This window comes from Rhinatrema bivittatum, unplaced genomic scaffold (assembly GCF_901001135.1).
Source record: "Rhinatrema bivittatum unplaced genomic scaffold, aRhiBiv1.1, whole genome shotgun sequence".
Classification (NCBI taxonomy): domain Eukaryota; kingdom Metazoa; phylum Chordata; class Amphibia; order Gymnophiona; family Rhinatrematidae; genus Rhinatrema; species Rhinatrema bivittatum.
In genome coordinates this window covers 3,107-25,335 of record NW_021821388.1, presented here as the reverse complement: position 1 = coordinate 25,335, position 22,229 = coordinate 3,107, and the positions used below count along the sequence as shown (strand labels likewise).

At 44.5% G+C, this 22,229-nt stretch overlaps 1 protein-coding gene across 1 annotated transcript in view; it reads left to right on the top strand.

Moving 5' to 3' along the window:
- Positions 1 to 21,237, top strand: part of LOC115082642 (plexin-D1-like) — a gene marked incomplete at its 5' end in the record, with an annotated part of 71,317 nt that extends 50,080 nt beyond the window's left edge. The window contains 5 exon segments of the mRNA XM_029586845.1: positions 10,409 to 10,555; positions 15,265 to 15,421; positions 16,254 to 16,357; positions 17,693 to 17,756; positions 21,142 to 21,237. Coding sequence (XP_029442705.1) covers positions 10,409 to 10,555; positions 15,265 to 15,421; positions 16,254 to 16,357; positions 17,693 to 17,756; positions 21,142 to 21,197 — 528 coding nt within the window.
- Positions 21,238 to 22,229: the final 992 nt, after the last annotated feature.

The window sequence follows — 22,229 nt, the reverse complement described above, 5'->3', positions numbered from 1 at the left end:
CTCTTTGGATCTGCATGTGAGATCCGAAGTATGCCAGCCAGATTCCTGAGATCCCCTGTACAAACAAGAGTGTTCATGGTACCGGTGATCTTTCCCTGTGCTCTCAGAATGGTCAGCAGCTCTGGACCGTTCAGTTACTGGGCTTTTCACAGGCAGGTTCAGATGTGGTAACCTGATGGCCAGTTTTGCTCTGTGTGCCACTGCAGTTGCAGTAGGCTGTGATGCTTTTTAAAGAAAAAGAAAATGCAGAGGCAAATCATTTTAATGTTTGAGTCCAGAAATGTACATAACAAGTGCCAAACTCTAAAGAAATTTTTAAACAGTTTTTGGAAGAGAAAAGATCTATTCATATGCCTGATATTGCCTTCATAGGTGATGGGGAGGCAGGACTGATTAATCATTATATAGCACAAAACCATTCCCAGTGTCTAAATAATAATCGGCAAAATTGCATTTGTACAAAAAGAATTCAGAAAACCTACCTGTAAATGCAGTGAGACCAAAGTGGTGAGACCAACAGAAAAGGAGGAGTCTGAGACTAACAGAAAAGCAGTGATTATCCAGAGACATCACCTCCAACATGGCCAAGTTTTGATCTGACAGGCATTTCAAAGAGTACTTGGTAAAAAAAAGTCCAGGAAGAGCTTATCATGAGTCTTCAAAGGTCCCTTGCTTGGTGCTTTCTTGGCGTACCATGTTAGTAGATTATTTTTTTCTGTGCAATGTTTCCTTTGCAGAAGGGTGGAAATTGTGCAAACGCACAATACCTGCAGTTCACACTTTGTTTTGTCTTAAAATGAGACTCTTAGCCTGTCACTGCTCACAGTAACTGCGTCTCACTGCCCAGCGATCCAAACCAGCCAGCTCATTACTGCTGGGGATTGAGAGAGAATGAGAGCTTGGCTGAAAGATGAGGCTCTGTTATACGAGCCTAAATTTTGGATGGTGTATGACTGCAAGATACAGCACCTGGCTAGGCTCAGCCTGACTGCAACCCTGCTGAAGCTTCCCAAACAATGCACGGATGACTTTTATCCATCCACTAAAAACTGGCCTGACATCATCAGCTCATTTCCTTTTCGAACCCAAATCTTTCATGGGGTGCCCAAGGGCTTGGCCTAGGCTATCTCATTCATTATTACAATGAGCTCTCATCTGATTACATTGCACACCTTCCGTCTGTGGCACTCAATATCAGGCAAGCTCTCCAAGCAGTAATATTAGAGGCTGTTGAGAGTTGGGAAGGATCATAAACCTCCAGTTTCTAATAGGTAGAAATAAGGGTCAGCAAACAAGTTGAGACCTTTTTGTTGAGCTAACTTTACACATTTGCGGCCAGTTTTCGAGAGCAGGCAAGCAAAGTGTCAGCCTGTAATCCAAAGGAGAACTGGAGACTTTCTCTGTTTTATATTGCTGCATTAAATATACCTTTCTGTGCCTGCTGAGTCACGGAGCGGTGGCACGTCTGGGACTGTCAGTGACAGGCATTCTGGTACAGTAGAAGGTGGTGAATGCTACGAATGCATAGTCTTGCGGTTCTCTTCCTGTGAGCGTGAGTTGGGAGAGATGGGCATAATTTCAGTGCCCACAATAATTTAAAAAACGCATAAGAGAAAAAGACTCCAGAACACCAGCAAGTTTTTGCTTGGTATTCTCTTTGCTTTTGCTTAATCAGCACTGATCTTTCCAACTCCCCATTTCCCCAAACCAGCCAAGTCTGAGAGAGGTTTAAATTTCATTGCAAACCAATTTCCTGGCAGTGATCCAGACCAGCCTCTTCCTCTGCGACTATTGTTCCCAGAAGCATCCTGCCTTCCTCTTCCCTTTCAAAGCCACACTAGATTAGGAGTTTGCACATTCCCCCCAGTTTCCTGATCTCAAAAGAAAAGATGAAAAGATTTAAACGCTGAAACACATGCAATGATTCCACATGAATAACTATTGAACATTGCTTTCTAATAGTGACTGATTTAATCATCTCTGAAACAGGAAAATAAAAAGAGAATGGGGGTCATTAAGTATAGATGCAATGTGAACATGGCATCCAAACAAGAAAATAGAAATCAGTACGCTAAATAGTGAAAAACGGGGTAATTATATGCACAGAAATATGCTCAGCTCAGCAGAGCTTAGGCTGAAATAATTATTATTCCAGAAAAAAAGCACATAATCATTAATAATTCTAAACATGACAAAGAAATCCTGACTTGTACAAGTTTCAGCCCTGAAAGCCTTTAGTGTGATTTGTTTTCTCCTGTGCTTAAAACTTATTGGATTTCCAGTGCATTTTATATACTGTGTAACCCACAGTCTCTCTTTTTTGCCTTTGATTTTGCCAGCTGAATGTGGGCTTTATCATTTTCTCTTATGCATCCTTTTTTGCCAGTTGTATCCTGCTCATGTGTGTGCAATCCCACCCCATGTTCCTATCCCAGCAGTAGCATCTGTAAGAATAGCTTTATACATGCAATAAGATCCCTAGCACTTATACAGAAGATTTGTAGTCCTGCTATAACATCTGGAAATCTCATACAGTGTATGCCTGCATTTCTAACACCAGTACAATATTATTCATTTTCCTGTGATTAGGGACTGAGTTACTTTTCAACCTTTTTGCCAGATCATAAAAAGCAAATTTGGGATCACAGTTCAGAAAGAGAGCCTGCCCCTGAATACACCCAGAATGGGTACACAATTTTGGTTTGCCATTCTGTGTTCCCAAGTGTATGTCCATTCAGACCGTAAATCCTTTTTCCTGCAGTAACATCTGTACCACCTGCACATCCTATTCTTGCTCTTGATGTAACATCTGCAGCATGGGTACAACATATCCTTTTTCCTGTTCTGACATCTGCAGTACAAATCAGGAAAGTTGTTTTGGGAAGCGCAACAGTACAACCTTGTCAAGCACACCACAGACAAGATCCACAAAACCCCCTCAATAGACACTCAGGGTTTCATTTAAGGACAGGGCAAAGCAAAGTGCGTTTCTCAGGCCTTGTGTGTGTTTGCACAATTCCTACCACTCTGCGAAGAAAACATTGCACAGAAAAAAAAAAAAATCTGCCAACGTGGTGCAAATGATTGTCTTGTGCAAATCTGGTGCCAGCCAAAAACTTGAGGACATAAAAGGTGCAATTGCTAAAAGATGCAAACAAATAGTGCAGTAAAACTTTTGCCAGTTCTTAAATCTAAGCTAATTGTGCAAGAGGTGAAGGGCAAGATGCTCAGATTTAAAGATCTAAATATTAGCTGGGTACAAGAAGGGAAAGGGAGAATATGCTACTGACCTTCACTTAACCTGAAAAGTATAAATAATACACATGAGGCAAGCTTATTTCAAAGGTAAGAAAGTGCTGGAATAAGAGCAGGAAACGAGGCTGGAAGGATAAACCAAGGAAGCTTTTCTTCTCAGAAATAATGGTAGAGGTGCCAGGCAACATGGCAGAAGCCAAACAAAATTACTGGCCATAAACAGATAGACTTAATGTAGAAGAGTCAATATGGCTTCAGCAAAAGGAAACCTTGCCTTATCAGTCTTTTGGATTTTTTTTGGAAAATGTAAATAAATGTAGATAAAGGTGAGCTGGTTGATATAGTGTATTTGGTTTTCAGAAGGCATTTGACAAAGCCACTCATGACAAAAATCCTCAGGAAATTACAAAAAAAAAGTTGTTTGAATAGGAGGCAGTGTCCTGTATGAATTGGGAGCTGAAAGCCAGGTCTAAATGGCCGGTTTTCCACATGGAGAAAAGTCATTAGTGGAGTATCACAGGGATCGGTACTGGGACCTGTGCTGTTTCACATATTCACAAATGATGTGGAAAAGGGAATGCCAAGTGACACACAGTTATTCAAAGTTGTTTAAACCGCAGCAGATTGTGAGGAACTGCAGAGGGACCTTGTGAGATTAGGAGACTGGGCAACTGAATGTCTAACGTGAATGACGTAGGGAAAAATTAATCCAAACTTACAGGTACACAATGCTGGGTTCTATATTGGGAGTCACCACTCTGGTAAAGGACCTTGGAATCATTGCAAACAATACGTTGAAATCCTCAGGGTTGGCAAATAGAATGATCCAGGGTGCAACTGCACTTGAATATTGTGTACAGTTCTGGTCACCCCAACTCAGAGACATTGCAGAACTAGAAAAGGTGCAGAGAAGGGCAACAAAAAAGCTAAAGGGGATGGAATCACTCCCCCCTGATGAGAAATTGCACAGGTTAGGCACACCTAACCAGTCAGCTTTTCAGGATATCCACCTTGAACATGCATGAAATAGATTTGCAAACATCAGAGAACCAGTATACACAAATCTATGGCATGCACATTCATTTTGGAAGTCCTAGAAACCCGCCTGGATAGGTGGCCTCCAGGAGAGGGCTGGGAAACTGGGCTTGGGCTCTGCAGCTTGGAAAAGAGAGAACTGAGAGTAGAAATGGTAGACGTTTATAAAATCATGAATGGGGTGGAATGGATAAATAATATTAAAACAAAGGGTCCTCCATGAAACTAAACAACCAGCAGATGTAAACAAATTGTAGAAAGTACTTTTTTGAATAGTACACAATTCAGTTGTGGAATATGTTTCCAGAGGACATGGTCAAGGTGACTAGCATAGAAGGATTTAATCAGCAATGAAATGAAATTACGGATGTATTACTAGTAATCTCTAACTTCTCATTCAGATCAGCTATGATGTTTGAGGGTTGGAGGGTAGCCAATGTAATGCCCATTTTTAAAAAGGGCCCTATAGACCAGTCGGCTTGATGTTGGTGCAAGGTAAAATGGTAGAAGCTATTTTGAAGAACAAAATTACTGGCCATCTAGATAGACACAGATTAATGGTCCAGAGCCAATATGGATTTAGCAAAAGGAAGTCTTGCCTTTGAAGGGATTAATTTGCATGTCAACAAGGACGCGTCTGTTGATATAGTGTATCTGGATTTTCAAAAGGTGCTTGCAGTTGCTCCTGATGAGGCTCATCAGGAATTAGAGTCATGGAATAGGAGGCAATGTCTTATTGTGGACTGGTAAGTGACTAAAAGACAGGAAACAGGGAGTTGAACTGAATGGTCATTTCAGTGGAGAAGGGTAAACAGTGGAGTGCCCCAGGGATCTGTACTGGGACCCTTGCTTTTTAATATACTTCTAAGTGATCTGAAAAGGGGAGTAGTGAGGGAAGTGATCAGATCTGCAGATGACACAAAATTATTCAACGTGGTTGAATCATAAGCTGATTGTGAAGAATTGTAAGAGGATTGTGAGAGATAGAAAGGGGGATTGGTCGTCCAAAAGGCAGATGAAACGTAATGTGGACAAGTGTAACGTGATGTATGTGGGGAAGAATAATCCAAACTATAGTTACACGATGCTGAGTTCTGTGTAAGGTGTCACCACCAGGAAAGAGATCTTGGAGTCACGATGAGCAGTACTTTGAAATCCGAGCTCCGTGCATAGAGAATGTTAGGTGTAATAAGGAAAGGAATGGAAAATAAAATAGAGGATATCATGATGTCTCTGTTTTTTTCCATGGTGCGACTGCATCTTGAGTATTGTGTGCAATTCTGGTCGCCCCATCTCAAAAAATGTCATAGCAGAACTAGAAAAATTACAGAGAATGGCAACCAAAATAATAAAAGGGATAGAATGACTCCCCTATGAGGAAAGGCTAAAGAGGTTAGGGCTCTTCAGCCTAGAGAAGAGGCGGGCTGAGAGGGGATATGTCTGTAAAATCATTGGTAATGTGAAACCGGTAAATAGGGAATGTTTTTTTATTCTTAGTATTAGGGCTAGAGGACGCTCCATAAAGCTAATAAGGTAGCACATTTTAAACAAATTGGAGAAGGCATTTTTTTCACTCAGCGCACAATTAAACTGTCAAATTTGTTGCCAGAGGATGTGGTGAAAGCAATTAAAAGGGTTTAGAAAAGTTCCTGGAGGAAAAGTCCATAATAGTAGTCTTGGGAAGCCACTGCTTATCCCAGTTATGAGGAAGAAGGATTGGGCCTGTCCCTTTGGATCCTGCCAGGTACTTGTGACTTGGATTGGCCACTGTTGGAGATGGGATGTTGGGGCTCGATGGACCTGTGGTCTGACCCAGTATGACATTTCTTATGTTATGAAGTTTGGACAAGTTCCTGGAGGAAAAGTCCATAAAGCATCATTAGCCAGGTAGACTAGGGAAATCCATTGCTATTCCTGGGAGGGGTGAACAAGAAATAGCTCTAGTTTTTTGGGATCTGCTGGATACTTGCGACCCTATTTGGCCACTGTCAGAGACAGGATGCTGGGCCTGATGAACCTTGGTCTGACGCAAATTGGCATTTCTTATGTTCTAGAACAGCTGCTTATTGGAGGTGGTGACTGTGAAAACGGTTTTCCAATTCAAGAAACACTGGGGCAGGCACAGAGGATCCTTACTTGTGGAGAAGTGAGGAGAAAAGTCTGGGATAAGCACAGAGGATTCTTAGCTGTGGGCAGTGAGGGACAGGAACAGGGGATCCTTAGTGGTGGAGAAGTGAGGGATTTAGGCCTGAGACAGGTACAGAAGATTCTTAGTGCTGAGGGAGGAGTGAGGGGTAAGGCCTGGGATAAGCACAGAGAATCCTTAGCTATGGTGAAGTGACAGGTAAACCCTGGGATAAGCACAAAAAAATCCTCAATGCTAAGGGTGAGTGAGGATAAAGCCTGAGATAAGCACAGAGGATCCTCAGTGGTGGGGGAGTGAGGGATAAAGGTTGAAACATGATCTTCAGTGGTGGGGGAGTGAGGGGCGCCATTTTGAAAAACAGCATTGCTGGGGATTGCTTCTGCCCCATTTAAACAGCGTATGGTGTTGTTTCAAATGACAGTGCATCCCAACTGAAAACAGTGCAGCAGGAAGATACTCCCACCTAGTGAAACCTATGAGAAAACGGGAGGACAAAAACTGGTCACCATATTTCAGCTGTAGCATCTGTTCCACTCACACAAGATATCTCTGTTCCTACGGTTAGATCTCAATTTAGATTTTTCTTATAACTACACTATACCCTTATTTTATTGGTGACTGTGGAAGTCCCTAGTCCTGCAGTAACATCCAGGCCTGGATTTATATACAGGTCTGTGCATAGGGCAGAAAAATCTGAGGGTGGCAAAGTTCCTGCCTGTCCCCACCTCACGGTTTCATGCTCGCAGCCCTGCCTTCTGCATTGAAGCCTGGAGGGGGCAGCGTCACCCTGGTACCAGTGAGTGTAGGATAGGCTGCCTTCTTTTCACAGTGTGGCTGAAGTCCTGGTGTTTGCAGCAGTGGTAGGGAAAGGACTGAACATCAGAGGTACACCTGGGGGAGATAGAGAGAGACTAGACTAGAAGGTCTTCCGGGAGAGGGGGAGACTGGCATCTGAAATCTGTCGGAAAGGGGGAAGAGAATGAAATTTGGAGGTGTTTCATTATTTATTTATTTATTCTTATATTCCGCAATTTCAGTCGATCAAGGTGGATTACGACTTCACATTTATAATTTAAAACAATACAGTATAATAACATATAAACTTGGAGGTACACTGGAAAGGGGGAATGAAATTAGAGGTATACGAGGGTTGAAGGGTGGAGGTCGAGAATGAAATCAAGTACAGAAAATGAAATTGCAAGTACATGGGGAGACATTAAATTGGAGGTATTTGAGGGGTTGAGGGACTGGAATTTGAGGTACATGGGGTGGGGGCAAGAAAGGAATTGGAGGCTCACCAGGGGAGAAGGGAATGGGGAATAAGGGATTAGATGTGAGATCTGGAGTTTTGGGATCAGTGTGAAATCGATGTTACCTAGAGATGTCAAAAACAAATATCCAACACAAGTAACATCTAGAACACCCATACCTTATATCTTTACTCCAACAATCACATCTGTACAACCCATACTTTATATCCTTACTCTAATAATAACATCTGTGCAACCCATACCTTATATCCTTACTCCAACAATCACATCTGTGCAACCCATACCTTATATCCTTACTCTAATAATAACATCTGTGCAACCCATACCTTATATCCTTACTCTAATAATAACACTGGTACAACCCATACCTTATATGCTTACTCCAACAATCACATCTGTGCAACCCATACCTTATATCCTTACTCTAATAATAACATCTGTGCAACCCATACCTTATATCCTTACTCCAACAATCACATCTGTGCAACCCATACCTTATATCCTTACTCCAACAATCACATCTGTGCAACCCATACCTTATATCCTTACTCTAATAATAACATCTGTGCAACCCATACCTTATATCCTTACTCTAATAATAACACTGGTACAACCCATACCTTATATGCTTACTCCAACAATCACATCTGTGCAACCCATACCTTATATCCTTACTCCAACAATAACATCTGTGCAAGCCATGCCTTATATCCTTACTCCAACAATAACATCTGTGCAAGCCATGCCTTATATCCTTACTCTAATAATAACACTGGTACAACCCATACCTTATATGCTTACTCCAACAATCACATCTATACCACCCTTACAGGATATGTAGAAGATCCATTCTGTAATGCCTTTAGGCCCTTCTTTCTTTTGCTTCACCACTAAAGATTGTTTTCTAGTGTAGCAACCCAGCAATGTGTACTGAAAAGATTTCCAAGCCTCTTTTAATGGAAAAAGGAGGCTCTAGAATGAGGGGACTCATAGGATGAAAGGGGGTTATACTTAGGAAAGATCTATGAGGTAGATTTTAAAAGTGTTGCTCATGCAAAAATACCCACATTATGGGGCGGATTTTCATACTCCGCGAATAGGCCTACTTTTGTTTGCGCTCCAGGCGCAAACAAAAGTACGCTGGATTTTAGTAGATACGCGTGGAGCCGCGCGTATCTGCTAAAAACCTGGATCGGCGCGCGCAAGGCTATCGATTTTGTATAGCCGGCGCGCGCCGAGCCGCGCAGCCTACCCCCGTTCCCTCCCAAGGCCACTCCGAAATCGGAGCGGCCTCGGAGGGAACTTCCTTTTGCCCATCCCCTCACCTTCCCCTCCCTTCCCCCTACCTAAACCCACCCACCCGGCCCTGTCTAAGCCCCCACCTTACCTTTGTCGGGGGATTTACGCCTCCCAGAGGGAGGCGTAAATCCCCGCGCGCCAGCGGGCCTCTTGCGCGCCGGGCCGTGTCCTGGGGGCGGGGGTACAGAGGGTGCGGCCACGCCCCCAGACCGCCCCGGGCCGTAGCCACGCCCCCGTATCCGCCCCCAAAACGCTGCCGACACCGCCCCCGAAATGCCGCGACGACCGGGCCCACCCCCGACACGCCCCCTCGGAGAACCCCGGGACTTACGCGAGTCCCGGGCTCTGCGCGCGCCGGTGAGCCTATGTAAAATAGGCTCACCGGCGCGCAGGGCCCTGCTCGCCTAAATCCGCCCGGTTTTGGGCGGATTTAGGCGAGCAGGGCTCTGAAAATCTTGCCCCAATGTGCATCTGTGGACCACGCTGCGAGCAATGTGGATTTAAAAATGCTGCAAAGTAGGCACCTATACTAGTGCACACGTCAAAAATAAGAGGGCAGAAAGGGCTGGGGCACGGACAGAGCATGGGCGTTCTGGGGCAGGGCCATCAGCTACGCACGTAACTCCGTATTTTAAAAACCAGAGGCTGCAGCACGCATCGGCTTGATATCCTCGTAATTTTACTGCTGCTCCAGATGAGGAGCAAGTCTGTAGATCTCGAGTTTTAGGGCTTATGGGACAGGGTGAGTGGTCGGGATCAAAGGGGAGTGAGGGGGGGGCGTGCAGGATGAAGAACCACAGGGGTCTGGAAGACCTCGATATTAACTGGGCAAACTGGGGGACTAATTGGAAAAGCGGGTTGTCCCTCACGTGAGCAGATTTTAAAATCCGCCTACATAGGGCAGGTAAAAACCGACAAAGTCCTGTGGAAGATACGCATGCCAGTCTGTGCTCGAGTGACCTCTTAAAAGTAGGAGCATACTTATGGGCACATGTGCATTTGTTTTAAAATTAGCCTGTAAGGAAATATTTCTTTACAGAGAGGATATGTGGATGCATGGACTAGCTAGCCTCCCTGTAAAAGTGGTGGAGACAAGGACAGTATCTGAGTTCAAAAAGAATGGGATAAGCACAGGGGATCTCTGAGGGAGTGGTAGGGATCGTAGAGGTGAGCAGTTGGTGTGATGGGCAGACTAGATAGGTCACATGGTCTTTTTCTGCAATCATGTTTCTTCGTGTTAATTGTTTTTCTATTCAGTCAATTCATCTTATAGCAGGTTGCTCCTGGCTAGTACATCCTGGCATGTTTCTTGAGGTGAAATTTGCGTAAAACACAGTGAGACTTCTCTTTAGAGATAAGAAATGCTTGTTGTATTGACGTCCTCTTTTCCTTCCTTCACCAGGAGACAGTAGGTGAGCCCTTCTTCTTGCTGCTTTGTGCCATGAAACAGCAGATCAACAAGGGATCTATTGATGCCATCACTGGAAAGGCCCGATACACCCTCAATGAAGAATGGCTCCTGAGGGAAAACATTGAGGCAAAGCCAATGGTAAGAGGCTGCTGCATGCCGGAGTGAACATGGGAGGAAGGCAGCGTGCATGGCGGGGAATGGGTGTTGGTTTAAGTGAGGGAATTATATGCTCATCTACCCAGAGAACCAGAGAGGAAGAATCTCAACATGGCAGATTGGATGGACCAATTAATATTTTTCTGTCATAATCTACCACAGCTGTCCCCAAACCTGTCCTGGTGGACCTCCAGCCCGTCAGGTCCTCAAGATATCCACAATGAATAAGCAGGAGAGAGATTTGCATTGCATGCAGATTTATCTCATACATATTCATTGAGATCGTCCTGAAAACCTGACTGGCTGGGAGTCCTCCAGGACAGGCTCAGGATCCACTGAATTACTATGCACTATAACAATCTGTCTGAATCCTGTAAGGAGATGTGATAAAAAGACCAGTTTCACTCATGTAATGGCCAAGATTGTGTAAGAGGCAAATTGAGAAAAAGTTGGCTTTATTCTCTTGAAAATTAGAATTCATTGTCAATGGCACTGATCCAATAGAAACTAAAAGAAGAAACAAAAACGGTTTTGTCTTATTTATAACCTTCCCTTCCCCCTTCCCCAATGGCCCTGACCCTTCTCTCTTTGCACCTTCCCAGACAGTTGGCTCTCTTCAGGGAGCCATTATGCATTGTATCATTCCACTCCCTTCCATCTGGCTTTAATTCAGGATCAAACATATACAGCCTTTATCCTCATGCCTTTCCATCTGATTCTCCTCAGGGAACCAACATGAGTATTTTCTGTCCTTCCTTCTGCCTGTCCGGCTCTCAACAGGGAACCATCATGTCTGGATACTAGTATTTTCCTTGTTATTTCCTACATCTTTCTACCTACATAGAATTAGAAGCCAAGGACTGAGAGGGCAGAGTACAACTCCCATAGTGCTACTTCTAGTGCTGCTCCAGGCTGAGTGAATGGGTGCAGTGCTTGGCTCCAGACAGCATTTTAAATTTTTTCTTTATATTTAATTATTTCAAGAGCTCCAGCTTAGGCCTCTCACTTAAGGAGCCCAAGAAACAAAGCTGAGGATTCTGACTGCGAGGCTTCTCTTTGATAAGAAGACAGGTTTTTCTCTTCTCCCAAGCACGCTGTTGTCTCTGGCCTGGCAGCAGCGTGCCCGCCAGCGAGAAGCTGCTGAATGCAGCATGTCGCACCTCTCTGGCCCAGTGCACGACTCTGCTTGAAAGGCGATGCTGTGAGACCATCTCACGGGGCAGGAGTCTAGACTGTGGATTTCCCCCTTTCGGAGGCTGTTGCTACGACCGACCCGGGCCCATGAAAGGGAGGAAGCAGACAGAGCTCCTCAGACTGATCATCTGCTGGCTGACCTGATTTATTATTGTGCTTCGTCGTCAGGAAGCAGAATTTCATTTTCTCTGAAATGATTGCCGCTGTAGAAATAATACAGACTGGTAAGGCCTGGGTCCGGGGAGTGACTGTGGTGCACCGGTACAGACAAACTCAAGAAGACCCAGAGATTACCCTCAACGGGCACCTGTTGTAGGATTTGCGGACTGACTGTCCACCTCGTTGTAGTACTGTGCCATCCTTTCTTAATTTTCAAACTCATAATACATTGCCCCACTAAGCTCAGTCCTCAAGAAGCAGGCCCATCTGTTGGCTGGTGACATGGCTTGAATATCTGGAAGGTCTTGGAAGAGAAGTCCATTAACTGCTATTAATCAATTTTACTTAGGGAATAGCCACTGCTATTAATTGCATCAGTAGCACGGGGTCTTCTTAGTGTTTGGGTAATTGCCAGGTTCTTGTGGCCTGGTTTTGGCCTCTGTTGGAAACAGGATGCTGGGCTTGATGAACGCTTGGTCTGACCCAGCATGGCAATTTCTTATGTTCTTAAGGTCGGTGCAAGAAAGCAGTCCTGCCATTAGCTCCGTAATAGCATGTTCCTTTATAATGGCTCAGATTTAAAGTGACATCATTAAATGTGTTGTAACAGGAAAGGGAAATATTTGGAAAGAAGCTTTGGTATCCTGTGATTATTATGATGGGGGGTGGGGGGAATCTTTTCCCACTTTATAACCCTCCACCTTTAATTCCCCTTCCCAGGAAGCATGCCCAGGCAGCCGCAGGATCCCACGCCAGCCCTCAGCTGGCAGGGGATTACCTCCCTAGTGCTGGTCATTCTCCCTCTCTCCACAAGCCTGAGCATGCCCAGGTCCGACCAAACCTAAATCCACCGTGCCGTGCCTCAGCGTCAACTCCAGTGCTGTTTTATGTCATTCACAAGTACTTAGGCCTTGTGGTTCTGGAAGTTGTTTTGCTTTAAAAAAAAATTATTTTTTTGGAATAAATGTGAAGAAATTAGCTTTTTGTTGTGCATTCGTCATTGGTTGATATTTGTTCACAATTTTTAGAATATTATTGGAGCTCATCAGGATTGGGCAATGATGTTGCCTCAATTTACATATCTTTGCTGCTGCACCTTGGCTGTAAACAAATGTTAGTCAGCCCTGTGCCACCAGCTCTCAGGCCGATACCGTAAAGTGCGTGGGGGAAAGCGGGCAATCGGTGGTTGAGCTCCCGCTTTCATAACGCGCGCCCAGCCACCTCTCCTGGGCACGCGATACGGTATTTAAATGAGAGGTCGCGCTGAAAAGGAGGCGCTGGGGGGCAATAGCGGACCCCTAATGCCTCCTTAGCAGCGGAAGCCCAGGAGAGGTGGCTGGAAGCAGGTTTGGAAAATGAACACTCAATTTTACGAGCGTCCGTTTTCCTAACCTGACCTGCCAGCACATTAAAAAAAAAACTTTTTTTTTTAACCTTTTGGTTCCTCCGACTTAATATCGCCACAATATGAAGTTGGAGGATGTACAGCAAGCAGTGCGGATCGACTGTGGATCAGGTGCACATTTTTTTTTTCTGTATCTGGGCAAATAACTAATAGCCTCATCAACATGCAATTTGCCTTCTCCTAAAGGCACCCTTCAGACAGGCCGATACAATAACTAAGACAGGAACCATGCTTACCAACATTTAGAAAAAGGCTTAAGACTTGGTTGTTTAAACAAGCCTTTCCCGAACCTAACTGAAGCACCACAACAACTATTGAGAGACCCTCAGCACTATGTAAATAATTGTTCATCCTACTGTTAAGCTACCTAGCTTTGTCTTTTTCTTCCCCTAGTTCTAGCACCCTGTTTTATTGTAACTTTTTTTGCTCCTCTTCACTTTTTAAATGTTTCAAGCCGTTTACACCCCTTGTTAACTGTAAACCGGCATGATGTGATTGTATCGTGAATGCCGGTATAGAACAGCTCTAAATAAATAAATAAATTAAATAAATAAAGTGCGCTCAGCTGAGCGCACTATTTTACCCGCAGTTGGACACGCGTTTGGATGGGCTAAACCCCTTATTGTATAAGGCGTAGTGGACCGTGTCCAACTGCGGGTTAAAACAGTGCGCTCTGCTGAGCGCACTTTACTGTATCGGCCTGTCTGAAGGGTGCCTTTATGTGAATACCATTGAGTATTTGAAATGTGTATTTTTCTCAGTTGACACTTCGCCCTCGCCAAGCCCTAGCAAGCCCCAAGGGCTCCTGTGGTAAAGATTGGGGGCGGGTATATAGGCCAGCCTGGGTGAAGACATGATTGGAGGCCTCGCCCTGAGGATTGAGACCTCAGTTGTCACTCAGATATTTCACTTTAGCCCTATGAGCAAGCAGTGCTGCCGCTCAATGTCTGCTACTGCACGGTGTGTGATGGCGACATGTCCGCTCCTCATCTTTCACCATTCACGTGCTGAGATTGTCCTCGCTGTCTCCAATGACATTCTCAAGCCTCAGCTCCGTGGGGTTACTCCATGATTCTCCTTCCTAGCCCCGAATACTCATCCCAGCAGCATTTTCCCTGACATGTCCAGCCCCTGCCTAAAGCATTAGTCCTAGGAAATCTCCTCTTGATACTCCTACTCGAAGCCAGTCCCAAGCATCAGTCGCCTGCATCTTCCCTCTGGAAGGGCATAGTGCTAATAACCACAAAATGTTGATGTTTTACTTCTAGGCTAATGTTACCCGATGGAATCTGTATTGTTTAATCTGTAGGTCAGTAACCATAAAAATAATTGTTCTTAAATGAATATATTTGTCAGTTGTCAAGGAACTGGGAATCCTTCCTTCTGGAAGGCTGCCGTTAGTTTTCTGTTGCCAGCAATGCTTTGTCTAGAGGGCCCTCTGGCTGGCTCGTTGGCAGTGCAGTGTGCGGTCCTGGGGGAGACCTGGCTTCAGCTCCTGTGCCAGAATTCTGCTGGGGTTGGGATGCAGAGTCTTAAGGGGGTGGGGAGTCACTGTAACAGCCATCGGTGACTCCTGATGGCCAGAGGCTCAGGGAGGGGGGCGGGCATGTACCAGGTTCCAGAAAAAGTTCTGTGGCCCCTGGCTGAGGGCTGTTGGGTCAGGTAAAGTGGGATATAAATGAAGCTTGAAGCCCAGGACAGGATTATTCAGAATGTACGGGAAGAAAGGTCCAGGCTGAAATATAAATTGTAGAGCGGAGCCGTGAGTAGGATAATGATTACTGTTCACAGTCAAGTCAGTCTGGTCAATACGGCGTGCCTTCGGACCTGCTGTGCACTAATAAAATGATGTGAATGTGTTCAAACCTTTCACCCGTCACACACACGAGAGAATAAACCCTCAGAACCGTTCCTGTTTGCCTTCTCCCTGCAGAATCTGAACGTGTCCTTCCAGGGCTGTGGGATGGACTCCCTGAGCATTCGGGTAATGGACACAGACACCGTCTGCCAAGTTAAGGAGAAGAGCCTTGAAGCTTTCTGCAAAAACCTTCCCTATTCCCAGTGGCCAAAAGCAGAAGAAGTGGACCTGGGTAACTATATTGCAAAGGAATTGCTGGGGTCCATGGTATTGCTGGCATTGTGTTCTGGTTTGGGGAAGGTTACTGTTCACCATCCCTACTGATATCGTCATGGAAACGTGTGCATGAACAGGGTCCTCCTTTTCAACAAGTTTAGCAAGGTCTGGGTTTATCATGGAGATGATGCATTAAAGCATTCAGGGAGAGCTGGGGGATTGCGCACAGTGTTGGTGCCCCCTGCTGGCAGAGCAGCAGGGACGGGTTCGCCTTGATCGAAGGGAAATTAAAAATCCTACAGAAAGTGAAAGGCTGTCCCACCGAATACAAGCCATGATTTTCCTTACTGCTATGACTGCCTCCTGCTTCTGTTTCTTTTCGGCATCTTTCAGTAGAGCAATAACTGTTTTGCTAGGATGAGAAAGTGCAGGCCAGCCTGGCTTCTGTTCGGAGGAACATCCGATAGCTTTCCCAGCACGCTTTCGTCTGTTTAGTTGATGAAGACCAGTATCCTTCCCTTATATTACTGTTTTTATTTAAAATAGTCAAGGCTGCATTATCGACTGATCTAGGCGGCTTACAATAAAACATGCGTTTAAAAAAAAAAATGCTCAGATCCAAGACAATTCTGCTGACAGCTTAGTACTGCTAAGACAGAGCTGGGCTGACTGGTTTTGGGCGGCGATTAGTAAGAAAGTAACCCGCTGCTACCATCTAATTTTTTCAAACGAAATGTCTGAATTCATTGTAAGAGCTCAGCAGTGGCCATCAGCTGTGACCTCCAGGCCAAGGCACATCTGTTCTGTTCACCACTGGACTTCCATTAGCTGTTTGGTCTTTTCCTCAGAGTGGTTTGCTTCGAGCACGGAGAGCTACATCCTGCGGGACCTGGACAACACCTCACTGGCAGAATACGGGAGGAAGAAGCTCAACACATTAGCCCATTACAAGGTAAACTGGATATTACTGCCAGGCGGCCACGCTCTGGTCTCCTGCCTGCCAGACCGGCAGGGTTTGAGAAAACGCAGAGGTAAACACACGCTCAAGCTTCCAGTGATTGTAGGAGGGGAAGGCGAGAGGATGTCTGCCTGCTGCTGCAGGGGTGACCCCTTTCTGGCTCATGAGCAATACTGAACCTTCAGAGGAAGTTTCTCTTCCAGCCCATGCCCTGCCTAGAGCTTTTATTTTCCTGGGGCAATCCTCTTAGGAAGCAGCAGGGAGAAACTGGAGGTAAACATTTAATAGAGAGCATCTCCTCTCACCCTGCACACCATCAGGAACTTGCATTGCATTTCATTTCCAAAAGTACCTGCATTCTGCATCCCAAACTTATACACATAGGGGCTGATGCAGCCCACCCACCTCTCGTGGGCGCGGGACGCAACATGGTAATGAGATGCCGCGCTAAAAAAGGTCGCGCCGGGGATCAGTCGTGCGACCCTAGAGCGTCCATGGCATTGGGCACCAAGGAGGATGTGTCTGTGTGCACGGCCACGGGTTAGGAAAACGGACGCTCTTAAATTGAGCGCCCGTTTTCCTAACCTGACTGCCTTCAAGAATTATTTTTCTCATGATGCTGCTTTCTGTGGTTCCTCCTGCTTAGTATGGTGTTAATTCTTGTGGGTAAAAATGTGCTCGTTGGGTTCCCGGTGATTTTTTTTTTTGCCTCATCAACATGGCATTTACATGCGATGAGCAGTATTAGCCTCACGCTGGTTTGGATGCGTACTTTGGACGAGCTAAGCCCATCATTGCATCGGGAGTTATTCTGGCGCCTCCAAAACGCGCGCCCAACCACGCGTCAAGCTGTGCGCTGGGCTGAGCACACTGTATTGCATCGGCCTCAGAGAGGTATATATTCAACCTAGCCGGCTAGGGAAGTTAGCTGGATAAATGTATCTTGCTAACTTATCTGGGATTCAGCGGCACAGCTGCACTGTTGAATATTCCCAGATAAGTTTTGAGTTAAACGGATACATTTATCCAGCTAACTTTAGATCTGCGCAATAGCCGATCTAACTTATCCAGCTAAGTAGCTCCTCCCAGTTCCAACCCTGTTCCGCCCACTGCTTAGCCAAATAATTAGTTATCCGGATAACTGGAGCTGTATATCAACCTCAGAGACCATTAGACGATAAAGATCTAAATTATACACTGTAAGCATTTGTTGTATTTTAGTGTTTGCTTGTAGTAATTTTATGTAGTAATTTGTAGTAATTTATGTCCTCATTCTCCTGCCCTGCTGTCATTCTGTTCACTGCTGCTTCCTCTTCTGGTCACTCACAGGTCCCTGAAGGAGCCTCATTAGCCATGAGCCTGAAAGATCACAAAGACGCCACCCTTCCTCGAGGTGAGGGCTCTTTGACTGCAGGAGAGCGTTAGTCTGTGCGTTGGTGATAGTACGTGGTTAGGAAGGAGTGTGCTAGGTATTAACAGTAAAACACGCTCAGAGTTTTAAAATCGTGAGACGTGTTTGCAGATACTTGGGTGGATTAATATCTGACGTCATATAGGACAAAGCAAGATATTTTCAGCTACTGCGACGTGTCACATGGTTACTTTAGCTGTTAGAAGACTGGAAGACCACAAGACAAATGTCTTTAAAGAGGCAGTGCCGGCTTAAATGCAGAGTCCGCAACTACTTTTATCCGTGCAGATTGCACTAGATTTCAATTTGGAGAATGCTTTTCCTTTGAAAAGTGACCTGGGAAAAAGTATCTGCAGAGATTTGCACCTGCTTTTTCCACTTCAAAATACCATGCATAGAACTGAAAATATAATCTGCGCATTATTTCCCTCCCTGGGCCTGAAAAATCCTCCCACATCCCTCCAACCTTTTTTATCTGGCTAAAAGTCCACATGTTCTTGATTCCCACACATACTTTTAACAGCTGAGGGCAGGGCAATATTCAGGCAACCAATTTACTTCAGTAATTCGGGATTTCCCAGGTAAATGGTTCCTGAAAATTGCCATCTAATTAACTCGTAGCTCTCTCTTCTTCATGGCCAATGTAACCCTGACATTTAAAAAGGGCTCCAGGAGAGATCCAGAAAACTATAGACTGGTGAGCCTGACTTCAGTGCTGGGAAAAATTGTGGAAACTGTTACAAAGATTAAAATTACAGAGCATTTAGATAGACATGGTTTAACGGGACACAGCCAGCATGGATTTATCCAAGGGAAGTCTTGCCTTACAAATCTCCTACATTTTTTTTGAAGGGATGAATAAACCTGTGGACAAATGTGAACAGTAGATATGGTGATTTGGATTTTCAGAAGGCATTCAATAAAGTCCCTCATGAGAGGCTTCTAAGAAAACTAAAAAGTCATGGGATAGGAGGCGATGTCCTTCTGTGGATTGCAAACTGGTTAAATGACAGGAAACAGAGAGTAGGATTAAATGGTCTGTATTCACAGTGGAAAAAGGTAAACAGTGGAGTGCCTCAGGGATCTAAACTGGGACCTGTGCTTTTTAATTTATTTATAAATGATCTAGAAAGGGGCACAATAAGTGAGGTGCTTAAATTTGCGGATGACACAAAATTATGCAGAGTAGTTAAATCACAAGCAGAGTGTGATAAATTGCAGGAAGACCTCCTTGTAAGACTGGACGATTGGGCGTCCAAATGGCAGATGAAAATTAATGTGGACAAGTGCAAGGTGATGCATATAGGGAAAAATAACCCTTGCTGTGGTTACATGATGTTAGGTTCCACATTAGGAATTACCACTCAGGAAAGAGATCTAGGCATGATAGTAGATAACACATTGAAATCATCTGTTCAGTGTGCTGCGACAGTCACAAAAGCAAACAGAATGTTGGGAATTATTAGAAAGGAAAAGGTGAATAAAATGGAAAATGTCATAATGCCTTTCTGAGGCCGATACAATTCTGGTCACCGCATCTCAAAAAGATATAGTTGCGATGGAGAAGGTACAGAGAAGGGCAACCAAAATGATAAAGGGGATGGAACAGCTCCCCTATGAGGAAAGACTAAAGAGGTTAGGACTGTTCAGCTTGGAGAAGAGATGGCTGAGGGGGGATATGATAGAGGGGTTTAAAATCATGAGAGGTCTAGAACGGGTAAATGTGAAAGTTATTTACTCTTTCGGATAATAGAAGAACTAGGGGGCACTCCATGAAGTTAGCATGTGGCACATTTAAAACAAAACAGAGAAAGTTCTTTTTCACTCAACGCACAATTGAATTTTGGAATTTATTGCCAGAGGATGTGGTTAGTGCAGTTAGTGTAGCTGTGTTTAAAAAAGGTTTGATAAGTTCTTGGATGAAAAGTCCATTACCTGCTATTAATTAAGTTGACTTAGAAAATAGCCACTGCTATTACTAGCATCAGTAGCATGGAATAGACTTAGTTTTTGGGTACTTGCCAGGTTCTTATGGCCTGGATTGGCCACTGTTGGAAACAGATGCTGGGCTTGATGGACCCTTGGTCTGACCCAGTATGGCATGTTCTTATAACTTTCTACAACAGTTTGTCCCTGTAAAACTTTGCTCCTCTTGAGGGTAAGTGAACATTGTAGGTTTATGCCTATAGGCAGGTTGGATTTTTAGTTCATTATCTAATACTGATTCCTTAAATAAGGGGGAATTGGTGATGTTGTAGCTAGAAACTACTACTTAACACTTCAATAGCACTACTCAACATCCGCAGCACTGTACAATACATATAGAGCTGATATTCAAAAGCTACTTGGCCAGATCATTAGGACTTCTCCAGCTAAATGGTGGCCATTGAATATCCGGCTACATTCATCAGTTGCTATTTAGCCAGATAAGTCTTAGAGCAGGTATAACTTAGCCATATAAGACTTAGCCACCCAAGTAGTGATTTGTACAGAGATTTTCAGCAGCATAGACGTGCTGCTGAACGTCCCATGTAAGTTAGCTGGCAAGTCTCATTTGGCTAACTTACCCAGATGGATTTTTTTAATACTGGGGCCATAAGAGATAGTCCCTGCTCAGTAGCGCTTACAATCTAATCAAGACAAGCATACCGGGCAAAAGAGACTTTAGGAATTTCATTTATCAAAAAATGGTTACAAATTATTAAGGCTGTAAGCAGGATAATCAGGGGTTAAGGTTTAAAAGCAGCCTCAGAAAGATGGGGTTTTAGACAGGATTTAAATGTGGCAGGAGAGGGACCAGGACGTACCAACTGAAGAAGTCTATTCCAGGCATAAGGTGCAGCCAGGTGACGAGCACGGAGTCAGGAATTAGCAGTGGAGGAGAAGGGCACAGATAGGAGTGACTTGCCCGCTGAGTGGCGTGCACGAGCTGGGTGTAGAGAGAGGAGAACAGTGGGGATCTGTGGAGCGAAAGGTGAAATGCTGAAGTTCTGGGGGTAACTTTATACGTAACTATCCATAGAGCAGTAAAGTCTGGGAGCACACTGCACCCCTGTACCCACAGACTTTAATGAGCTTTTGCGATGTGAACCTAGGTGCCTGCTGTAAGTTCACTTGGAAAATGCCTTCCACCAGTTCCCATGAAAGAATGCACACAGCAGGGTTTCACGTGCACTTTTATGCACACTGGGCCCCGGGCTATTTTCAAAGAGCTAATGCATGAAACCTTGACCCGTAATGTGCTTGGCCAGGATCTTAACCATGGTATTGCCAGGAGGTGAAGGATGTCCTGAGGGTGCTGGCTTGCTGAAAGATAGGGCCCGTGCTGAGGCTCTGACTGATTAACCCACTGTGATACTCTCTGCAGTGAAGGACTTGGATCCAGAAAAGTACTTCCATTTAGTAAGTATTCTCTTCTTATAACTTTCATTTTATGTCACTCATCACCCGTGCTCAAAGCTGGTCAGTTTCCTTTTTCTTTTCCAATTTTCATTGCATGTTTCCTGTTGGCACAAAAAAAAAAAAAAAATATATATATATATATATATATATATATATATATATATATCTGTTCTTCAGAAACTGGTGCCACTGACAGCTAAAATCAAATGAAAGAAAACCCGACGCTGAGAAAATTCTGCCCCTGAACGGAGTCTCCCTGACTACATAGCCAGAATCTAATCTTTATAATCAAAGGAAACATGAAGGTTTGAAAAGCTCCTCTGTCTGAAGCTCAGTAACTTTCCACTTAATTAGTAGACAATAAATAGAAATGTTCCCTATCAAAGGCGACGGGCGGGCTGCATTCCAGATGTACTGGGCTGCATTTTTCTTCTGCTTTGGCCCAGGATCAGGCCTGCCGATGGGTCAAGGCCCACACGCGTGATCCATTGTCTGTGTGATACAAGGATAATTAAACCCATGCACTGCGAGGGAAGGATGTGGGATGATGTGGCTAAAGATGAAACTCTGTGCTGTTGTCAGCGAACACACTAAGGAGGTCAGGATGGACTGCTGAGCTGTACATTCACGCTGTGTTGTCATCGGCTCCTGGAAAAAGTTATCCTTTAGTACGAAACTTGGCTTTACACCCTTAGAATCACCAGACAGAAAAGGTGGAAATAGTGGTAGATCAGATACTAAGAAACAGCTGTGACTGTTGCGTGATTTATGCCAAAATAAGTAAGACTGGGGATTTCCAGAGGGCTGTTAACTCACTAGGAGGAATCTCTTCCAGCTTGCATTTTCTGCAGTGCTTAATGTAAAGTTGGGTGCACAAGGAATAGGGGGGGAAAAACAACTTTTTTTGCATTAAAATTGTAATTTTTGGTTGTTTACAGTTGTTACCAATTATTTCTTCTGAGCTGTGCATTAAGTACTAGTTAATGCTTTGAGTTACGCACAGACTCTTAGCAGGTCAGTGGCTCAGAGGGCACCTATCACTGATTACTCCTT